The sequence below is a fragment of the Montipora capricornis genome, chromosome 4 (assembly GCF_036669925.1).
Source record: "Montipora capricornis isolate CH-2021 chromosome 4, ASM3666992v2, whole genome shotgun sequence".
In the NCBI taxonomy this organism is placed as follows: Eukaryota; Metazoa; Cnidaria; class Anthozoa; order Scleractinia; family Acroporidae; genus Montipora; species Montipora capricornis.
In genome coordinates this window covers 48,285,637-48,295,636 of record NC_090886.1, presented here as the reverse complement: position 1 = coordinate 48,295,636, position 10,000 = coordinate 48,285,637, and the positions used below count along the sequence as shown (strand labels likewise).

Genomic DNA, 10,000 nt, shown 5'->3' with positions numbered 1-10,000 from the left:
TCTAGATTTTATTGCTGGAATGAGTGAACATGACAAAGTGCTCATTTTTGTTGGCAAGAAAGTCAAGTGAGACATCATTGTTCCATTTCATGCCAGCAGAATGGCACCTGTTGAGAATACAAAGTAGTTCACTAGTTGTGTAGGGATCAGGGTGGCCTCCGTAGCTGGCGCTGTTGTTGGTGCGAGAGGCAAATGCCGCGCGGAGAATGGGGAGGGTTTTTATTTTTTTGATCTCTTCGTCACTAAACGGATACCCTGGGCACCAGAGGTTTTTCTCGCGTGCGGCGGGAATTTTCGGTGTCGGCCTGTAGGCCGAAGCCACGAGCGGCGAAGCGGGTCACTATAAAGACTTGACTGAAAACCGGAAACCGCGCTAGAAAAGTCTCTGGCACCCAGGGTACTAAACGGACGGAATTTCCGATTGTCTGATATCAAGAACACGTCAATCAAATGTTACTTGAGACCGTCGTCAAGTTTGTCCGTTCTGTGAAGGAAAATCAATAACGTAGACCATCGAAGGAAGTATGTCAAAAGCTTTTGCTTATCTAAACATTTAAAAAGAACGGGAAATTTTGCTCAAGAAATAGTAGGAGACTGCTGCGAAGGAGTTGCTTTGCGGCAAAGATGTTGTGGTTATTCTACCCAGGCTTGGTATATCTTCACTTTGGCGAAGGAATAAATATTTTCATCAAAAACGTTGCTTGTGATCTGTGCGCAGATAGTGCGGTCGACAGTGCAAGGGGAATTGTCGCCTTCAATTTTCACTCTGGTGAATCTGAAACATTACAGGCACCTTGGAGGGACAACATCCATAATGGATACTAATGTTTGAACGTGTAGCCGGCGCTTAAAGGAAACTGTCACGATAAGCGCATGCGCTAGCGTCTTGTGAAAACTTGAAAAGTGTTAGGTTAACTTTTTACAAGTTAAATCGACAAATTTAAAATGGTGTCCACTGGGGAGGGCCATGGTGGACAAAGGAGAAACTCTGGCGAATATGCGTGACTCACGCGTGAATCCATGATGGCGGCTAGAATTTTCCATGGGAGCAAACAAACTCGAGCATGCGCAGCTCATGTCAGTGCTCCTTTAAGATCGTGGTGGTGATATTAGTCCTGGCAAGGATAGTTATTGGTGACATTCATTAACTGACTTTTTTACAACCTGAGCGGAAGTCATCCTCAGAGTCCTTTTATATAACTTCTGGTTCAAACCATGAGCTAGCTTGTTTTTCATTGGTCTTTTTTTTTTAGAGCCGATGACATTGCAAGCGACTTCATGTTAGGAGGACTTCAGGGTGTGCAGTGTATACACGGAGACAGGTCAGTTAAAAATTAAAACTCATCGACGTTTGCCTCATTGTTAGAAGATTTTTCATGAGAAACCCGCAGATAGTAACTAGAAATTTCTTACTTAAGCTTTCTTTGAAAAATGAGGTTTAATTTGCAAAATTCGGTGAGTGTGTTGTGTGCTGTTATCCCATGCATGGCACTCAGGAAAAAGAACGCCAGTCCTTCTTATTCGGATAATTACATCTTCTGCAATTTCTTTCCTAGAGAGCAAGTTGACCGCGAGCAAGCCTTGGATGATTTCAAGACTGGAAGGGCAAAAATTCTTATAGCAACAGATGTTGCTTCAAGAGGATTGGATATCCGCGGCGTCACGTGAGTCTTTTCTGGTTTTTGATAGTAATTACATGTAATTTTTGCAAAGAATAATTTTCTCTCTCTGTTCTTGGGGCCTGTTTCTCGAAAGTCCCGAAACTTTTCGGGGCATTTTCGGGTGTCACAGTTCCTTTTGTATCTCAAGAACGGAGAGGATTTAAGTCGTCAAACGTCACAGACATATTCCTCTAATTAATATGGGTTACTACGTGGTGTAAGCCTCGCACAAAACGAGAGCGCACAAAACGTCCCGTTAGCTGTCTTAAAACTTTTCTTTAGGCCTAATTACGCGTAATAAGAATACAGAAAGTATCTTAAACATGCATAAAAGCTAACCTTAGGCCTAATTAAGCCTAAACAAAAGTTTTAAGGCAGCTCTCGGGACGTTTTGTGCGCTCTTGTTTTGTGCGAGGCTTACACCACGTAGGAATTTCTTTTAGTTAGCTTGAAAACATGTTAAAAGATCGCTTTTCCAAAACAAGCGGTTGGCAGTTTCCCAAATGGCTTTTCGGGCCCGAAAGGTCTTCGGGACTTTCGAGGAACGGGCCCTTGGATAGACTGCGAGTAGTCTCTAATGTTCTGGCGCTCCCCTCGGGTCGCGTCTTCTCGCAATTTCGCTCGCTCGCCCGTATTTCGCCCGCCCCACAATCCATCGCCGAAAGACTAGTCGCAGTCTACGTTCTGGATTTTCTTCCTGATGCTTGACCTCTGGCTTGGTTTTTTTCGTTCAACTCTATAGCCAACGGGATTCCTTTGTTAAACAGGCTAGTCTATTGTTTTTGCACGCTAAACATGCAAATTAGTGTTGTTCTGGCTGCCGTCGTCGTTGTCGTTGCTTAACCTCCCTATTGAAGGGCTCGCTGGGCAGACATAAGATGATTTCCAGATTTATTTCTGTAGGTGCGTACTCAATTTTGATTTTCCTCGGAACATAGAGGACTATGTCCATAGAATTGGCCGCACTGGAAGGGCGGGGTGAGTCTGTCAGTTGTTTTCTTTGTTTTCTTAACTTTTGTTGCTTTCGATTTTTGAACGGAGTCTGGTTTGGTTTAGGAAAAAGGGAACGTCTTTAACGTTTGTGACGCGAGATGACTGGAGACAAGCTCATAAACTGATTAACATCATGGTGGAAGCAAATCAGGTATTAACATCGTAGAAATAATAATTCAACTGTTGTTCATTCTTTTTCATCCTGCGAGCAGAGCCTCTCTAAAACTCGCACTTCGTGTCTCCGTGCATGTGGCCATGTAATATCCTCTATTTATTCAACTTACACGACGTACAATCTACTTCAAAGAAACAAACATTTGAAACATTCAGAGTCAGAGAAGATTAAGAAAAGGCGAGGCAGAGAGTCGACCTCGTATCGGTGACTCTACATTTCAGTTTCCGATATCCGCAAGACTAACACGACAAGCTCCCGAAAAGTCGAACTTTTAAGGGTATTGACATCGTGGTACCCAGAAAAACAACTGAGAGCTAACCGTTTTCAAAGTGGTTTTTAGACCTAAATACTGTAAATCGGCGCGTCTTCGCTCAGAAACGCTATTTCTTGTTGAACTAAAGCTTCAATTTTGCAGGTTTTCGTTCTTTTTACAGCGGTAAGCTTGTCGAATTGTTGTGTAATTGTTACGAAAATGTCTAATGAGATTTTGAGGGATGGCCATGAGTGTTAACCTAGGGTGCTTTTTATTAAGCCAAAATGTTTGGAAATTTCAGGATGAAGTCAAATGGAAAGGTCCGTTTCGGTTCGGTCCGACCGGAATATTTTTGACACCACCTCTGGAGGTGGAACTCTTTGACCGGGCGGTCCGGTCCGAAAAATTCGCATTTCCAGTCTCGCTTCCCTGTGGTGTAACCGAAATTTCGGTCGAAACATAAATGGAACGCTTCGGTCAGGTTGGAAATTGATTTTCGACGAAAAATGTCGTTCCATTTTTCCTTGGTTATTTCCACTGGTCTCCGACCTGTTGGTCAGGCATAATGATAAGTACCCCTAATCACTCCGGTCAAACCGGTTTAGGCACCGCGCGCATCTTATTTTTCACAATGCGACGATCAAAATAGAGCTTTCAGTACGAAAATCAATATGGCGTCTAGGAGTGCGATCGAGACTCGGCCTGGGTTTGAAACTGTCTCCAAGCAACGGCTTGCGCACACTCAATTAAGACTTAACACGATTTCTGACGAAGGGCTAACGCTCGAAACGTCAACTTTTAGAATCTCTGTACGGTGGCCAATTTACATTATCAACTCCGTTAATAAAACCAATTTTTCGTCGAGTTAAAAAAGGCTCTGCTGGTAGGGTGATTCTTTTTGTACCCTTCTTACTTTGTTCTCACACTCATTAATAATTCATTAGTTAATAAGCCAACTGCATCGCCCCATTCATGAGGTTTGAAATCAATAATTTCAAACACATGTGTTTTGAAATCAATTAATTTCAAAAGTAAGTACAAAATGGCTCTTAATTATAATTCTAATCTTCGAAAATACGACCTGCCCGTTTGTTTTTAGAATGGGTAGAATTCGGAACAGCACTGGCCACACAATCTTCTTCCTCCTCCCAGCTTTTAGGGGGTCTAAATCTGCCCTTCGCAGTCTCCATCCCAACACGGCAACGAGTGCTTGCTCACAGCTCTCATATGCCTCTGAGCAACCATGAGGCTTTCCAAAAAAATTTGACATGAAAAAAAAAAAAAGAGATTGAAATTTTAATTTCTTTTGTTTGAGAAGTAATTTCAGTCGTGCTTCATTCGATTTCCAAACGCACGAAAACAGTTAAAGTGTTTTCTTGCGTTTGGAAATCCAATGAAGTGCTCACACTCGTTTTTGAAATATTACTTAAGCTCTTGTTGTAACGCAGCCCCCCTATAGGTGGTTTTTCCGTCACGTCATCCACGCCAAGTTGGTGGAGTAAAACAAAATATCTCTCATTAGCTCCTTTTGTTCGTTCACCAGAAAATATATGTTACAAAATTGTTATCAGTTTCTCTAAAGATTGGTTGCAAACCATCTATGAGATTTTTTGTACAATTTGGCCTTTGTTGGATATTCCAGCGTAGCAAGCGTTTACGCTGAGAGTGTTTCATAGCAAAGGACGACGGAGGAACTGAAGCTCCGTCGTTTTAGCCTCCTGATAAATGGGGCGAGAGTCGCCGTATCCTTACGGAAACGCGTGTTACGTAGGCTACCATTGGCTTTGTTGAGTGTCTTTTCGCGAGGTGAATTTTCGAAAATCATATCTGGAATACCCAGCAGTTCAGTTAATATGGAGTTTAGGAAACCACGATGGCTACGGCGACGCAAACGTCACTTCAAAATATGAGTTTGAGCTATCCTACGTGTATTACGATGATTCCATCTTGTTTGTGTGGTACAGTATGGACGAAGCCTGCTATAACCGGATTGGTACGTACGTATTTGAAGTAAAGAGAGAGAATGAAAGATTCATTGTTATATAGCTGAGTTTCTCCCCCCAGAAGCGCGCGCTCTCATTGGTTACTTCGAGGTCACATGACATCTAACAGCAAAACTGTTTCCCGCCAAAAGTCTCTGAGCGGGCAACAGTGCAAAATCTATGACGTCATAGGGTAACAGTGCACTGTTACCCGCGAATGATGACCGACGACCGCCGTTGCTGTTGCCGTTGCAGGTTTTCTTTTTGTGCTATATAACAAATCACTTAATGACTGGTCCCTCGGGAAACAAAAAGAACTGTTTCCCTTGGGACCAGTCATTAAGTGTTTACTGTTGTATGCCCGGCTTGTCGCCAACTTCAAGTTGTTGGGGAGTTTAAGATACCACGACGGCTACCAAGACGAAAACGTCACTTCAAAATATAAGTTTGAGCTATTCTAAGTATAGATCGTTTTCACGTGACGTCATCATTTTCTAAAATCCAAAACTAAAGAGCCACGAAAGTTTTTATCCTCATCAGGCATAAGAGGCGGTAAATTTGTATCCATTTGCAATTTTAAAGCTCAATAGCGTGCTTCGTTTGGAAACCAGAGCATTTTGAATTTCTGAGTTATAGCGGTGCGTGACACGAGGCGACGATCGAGTTTATTGAGAAATATATATTTATCTCATGGTTTTGAGCCTTTTTAGAATTAAAAGCATTAAGAAAAGTGCTCAGGTAAATAGCTGTCTGTTCAGTACAGATGATCACTCGCCTAGATAGCCAAAGTAAGTAACAGATGTTGACACTATTTTCCGGCCGCCATATTGGTGCACCACTGATGTGCACCAACATGGCGTTTTCATACTGGGCTCTGTAAATTTCTGCGAAACATTTCGACGAATATCTGAAGTTTGGAGAAACGCACAGGCCTAAAACTTGGAGAATTGCGTTCTTCATTTATCTTCTACAACATCACGAAGTCTTGACTTTTTCCACTGGATGGTTTTCGATTTATTTTTTTATTGCGTGACAGTGAAAACGATCTATTTCATGGTTATCCCAGCTTGTTTATATAGTGCATTATTATTCAATACATGGTGACATTGTCCAAATATGGCCATAGCGCGCTCAATATTCGTCGTGCGTACTCAACAGATATCCTGCGATATACGTAATTTTGTTTGTCACGGAGAAAATGGTAGTGTTTTCAGCCTTTTTTCCCACTAAACGTACAAAATTGTGCTTTGTCAATGTGTTGAATAATAAAACAATAGACCTTTTCGGCTCGTACATTTTGTTTTCCCAATACAGATCATGTGATAATACTCAGGAGGCTTGGTCCTTTGTTTTGTTCATTAAAAAGAGTGCATGCAGGCATATTCATGCTTGCATGCCCTTATTTTAATGAACAAAACAAAAGACCAAACCTCCTGAGTATTATCACATGATCTGTATCGGGAAAACAAAATGTACAAGCCGAAAAGGTCTATTATCCAGCTCAATCTTGCGGAATATCGCCTGATTTTAGCCAACTCGGCCGACGGCCTCGTCGGCTAAGTATCAGGCGATATTCCGCGCGATTTCGCAGGATAATTGTTAAATGTGGGCGAAGCGTCCTATAACTGGATTGGTACGGACGGATTTGAAGTAAAGAGTGAGACTGAAAGATTCACTGTTGCATGCCCGCCTTGTTGTCAAAACCTCGAAACTGGTCATTTCAACCCTGTAGTTGTTGGTTTGACGAGTACGGACCGGAGAGAAATTTCTCTTTTAACCAATAGTGTCACTGCTTTTTGACGTTGTCCTTTCTTAAGCCCTCAACTTGGAAAAGCAATACGCCTTCTGATTGGTCAGTGGCCCGATTATCTTTTGTTCATAGTTATTGGGACGTTGGCATGTATTTTCATATTTTATCGCTGGTTGTTTTGCAGGAAGTTCCCGATGAGCTGGCAGACATGGCGGAACGATATCAGGAATTCCGTGATCGTAACGGGTACGATAATGGCGGGGAGAGGAGAGGTAGAGGAGGAGGAGGTAAGATCGTTATGTTCCTTTCAGGCTTTCCTAGCTTAATGCCTGACCTGCTAAACGCCCTTACTCGCGGTCGCAGTCTGAGCTGTTAAGGGCGCGGTTCGACGAGGTCGTACCGAAGGAGCTGTGCTGCCGGCTAGGCCCTCGGCCCCTGAACACGACCCATGTATGACCTCGGAGCACAGTACCCCAGCCGGATGGAATAGGCTTGGGGTCGATTTTGCTTGGGGAGGAAAACCGGAGTACCCGGAGAAAAACCCTCGGAGTTAGGTTGAGATCGACTGAAACTCAGCCCACATACGATCTCGGGGCCGAGAGTTGAACCCGGGTCGCAGAGGTGAAAGGCACGGTTGATAACCACTAAGTCCCTAATCCTGACTAGGGTGTTACACACAGTACTAACAAAAGCTAATTCCTTTGTCCTGTTGTTGTTTTGTTTTGTTTTTTTGTTAGGCGGGGGTAGCGGCTGTTATAACTGTGGTGATAGTGGTCACTTTGCTCGGGAGTGTCCAAAGGGGGGAGGCGACAGGCGAGGCGGCCGGGGAGGCGGCCGGGGAAGAAGAGATCGTCAAGACTTTGGTATGGTCAGCAATGGTTATGATCAGGGCTACGGATTTTGGTAAAGAGTTGACGCGCACCCTGCCTTGATCCCCGCGTTGGTGTTCAACCAAGTGCCTTCTTGGGAAGGCCCGGGAGATTTAACCGATTCAACTTTCGTTTGGAGCCATTTTGGTCCCAATAATTTTCCATCTGAGGGATTGTTGAATCAAATTGGACTGTTGGCCCTAATGTCTTACGTGCTTTTGGGAGACGCGTTCCATCATTGCTTTAGCGTTTTTCCGTAACTTTTTACAGGCTGTCGCCTGTTTTCTCTGTCTTACCTCGAAAGATTATTGCTTTAAGTCAGACAGAAATCTCTGAACACGTTTCAGTATGTAACTGACATGTCTTTGTATACTTAATAGTATTAATAGATAAAAACCCATATTTGACCGACCTGACGATGATGTTGTGTTAAACATTCTGTTCACCAAAACTGTATTTGCTAGAGTTCATTCTTTGCATAGCTTCGAAGGTGAATACCATGTCATCCTGAGGGTTTTGATCGCACCCAACTAGGGAAAGTCGCTGGCCTTGCATCGAACCGAGCGGACGGGCATCATCTTCAAGAGTAGCAAAAATTTGTTCACGGCGCTCCCTTAATAGGCCATTTCCGAGTTCATGTCTGCCTCCTCTTCAAAGCGAGTCTAAGTGCGAAGTTTTTCTTATGAAAATTAGTTTTCATTCATATGTAAAGTAGAACTAATTACCATCACAAAAACTTCGCACTTAGCTTTGAAGAGGAGGCAGACATGAACTCGGAAATGGCCTATTATGACACTGGAAATTTGTTTTCAGATTTAAGTACAGCTGAGTATTAATCTAGACTGTGGTACTCTTGAAGCGACTCTCAATCCACCGCGAGGCAGTTAATTTTCTCTTAAAGACTTGAGATAGGAAGCTTCCGTCCGATTTCGGCGTATTATGGGCGATTTTGACATTTTACCCAACTGGTGCGACCACCGCCCTGAAACCTTAATTTCCGGGTGCTTTGAGTAGTGTAAGATCTTAACATTGTTGACGATTGTAAGGGTGATAGATTTTCTTAATTTTGGTAATTGCATTCATAAGTGTTGAAACTAAGAACTGTTGTTTACATCTTGTGTTGTGTGTTGTGTTTTTTAGACAATCCTTTTTGCATTAATATTAATCTGTATACAAAAAGGTAATGCATTTCGGGAAAATTCGTTTGTAAAATCATGGTCGTTAATTTAAAAAGACTGTAATACTAGCAAATTGCATCAGCTAAACAAAGAAGCGTTGCAAAACTAGACAGTTCTTGTCGAAATACTGAGCACCCACCTGCGAATAATTCTTGGTTATCACCCACTTAGAGAAGGCATCAATGTTGGATGGCAACACAATACAATTTCTTTTCGCAGAATTTGCATAGTAATAAATTTTAGATCCCAGCGGAGAGACAGGTTATTGTTCTTGCCATCCAATATGGCCGCTGTGACGGCACATGCAAACCAGCATAGCTCCGATGGAATTTTTCCGCATATTCTGGTTGGAGTTCCTTCTCCCTACAAGACCGCTTTTAATCTTAAATGATCCTTTGACTACAATCCTTATGGCAGCTTTTCTTTTTTTACTGGAAAAACGTTATCATTGTCGCCTTGACAACTTAACATACAAATCTCAAATAATTGCAAAGAGTAGAATTTCAATAAAAAAGGAGATTGCAATAAGATCAAAACCTTTCAGTTTTTTCTTACCCTAAAGGATATTTTCTCTTTCTTTCTATACAGCTTCTTTTTTTCTTAAAAATTTAAAATATTCTGGAATGAACTGTTAGCGTTCTGGCAACAATGTGTTGTAACAGCGGGACCTTTTGCTTTCGCAACGCGAAATGTTAAGGCCGCCGCAAGCCGGTATAAAGTAATTTTGTCCGTCAAATGCGGCTTTTTCTGTAGCCCTTTGTCGTCTCCATTGTGTTTAGTTCCCCATGTGATTTGTTTTCTGATTGTCACTCGTCAGCTAGCCCATCAAGTGAGTTGATTTCGGCGTATGTTTCTTCAATCTTTGTCTTGAAGTCGTCTATGTCTTCTAAAAGCTTGTCCTTTTCTCGTTTCAACGCCAAAACCTGCCGCTCGCTTTCATCTGCTTCTTTTCCCCTGGTTTGCAACAAATCGCTGAGGAATTTAACCTTTTCTTCTCGTTCATCTCCTCTTTCGAAAGCGCTTCCTTCTCGCTTTTTGCACTCTGTTATTGAGTTTTTGGCCTTTTCTATTAAACCTTGTAGTTCTTCAACTCTTTCCAGGGCCCGTTGCTGTCTTTCTTGCACCTGTTGCAAAAACCG

At 42.5% G+C, this 10,000-nt stretch overlaps 2 protein-coding genes across 3 annotated transcripts in view; one reads left to right on the top strand and one right to left on the bottom strand.

Annotated features, from left to right (window-relative positions):
- Positions 1–8,134, top strand: part of LOC138047216 (probable ATP-dependent RNA helicase DDX43) — a 29,061-nt gene extending 20,927 nt beyond the window's left edge. For both annotated transcript variants that reach the window (XM_068893965.1, XM_068893966.1), the window contains exons 17-23: positions 1–66; positions 1,254–1,322; positions 1,557–1,664; positions 2,565–2,639; positions 2,718–2,805; positions 6,999–7,101; positions 7,552–8,134. The exon at positions 1–66 is cut by the window's left edge and continues 2 nt beyond it. In XM_068893965.1, coding sequence (XP_068750066.1) covers positions 1–66; positions 1,254–1,322; positions 1,557–1,664; positions 2,565–2,639; positions 2,718–2,805; positions 6,999–7,101; positions 7,552–7,721 — 679 coding nt within the window. In that variant the 3' untranslated portion in view covers positions 7,722–8,134. The remainder of the gene's footprint in view (positions 67–1,253; positions 1,323–1,556; positions 1,665–2,564; positions 2,640–2,717; positions 2,806–6,998; positions 7,102–7,551) is intronic.
- A 748-nt stretch (positions 8,135–8,882) lies between these two features.
- Positions 8,883–10,000, bottom strand: part of LOC138047217 (tropomyosin-2-like) — a 9,012-nt gene continuing 7,894 nt past the window's right edge. Inside the window, exon 2 of the mRNA XM_068893967.1 lies at positions 8,883–9,985. Within this exon, the coding sequence (XP_068750068.1) occupies positions 9,668–9,985 (318 nt within the window). The 3' untranslated portion in view covers positions 8,883–9,667. The remainder of the gene's footprint in view (positions 9,986–10,000) is intronic.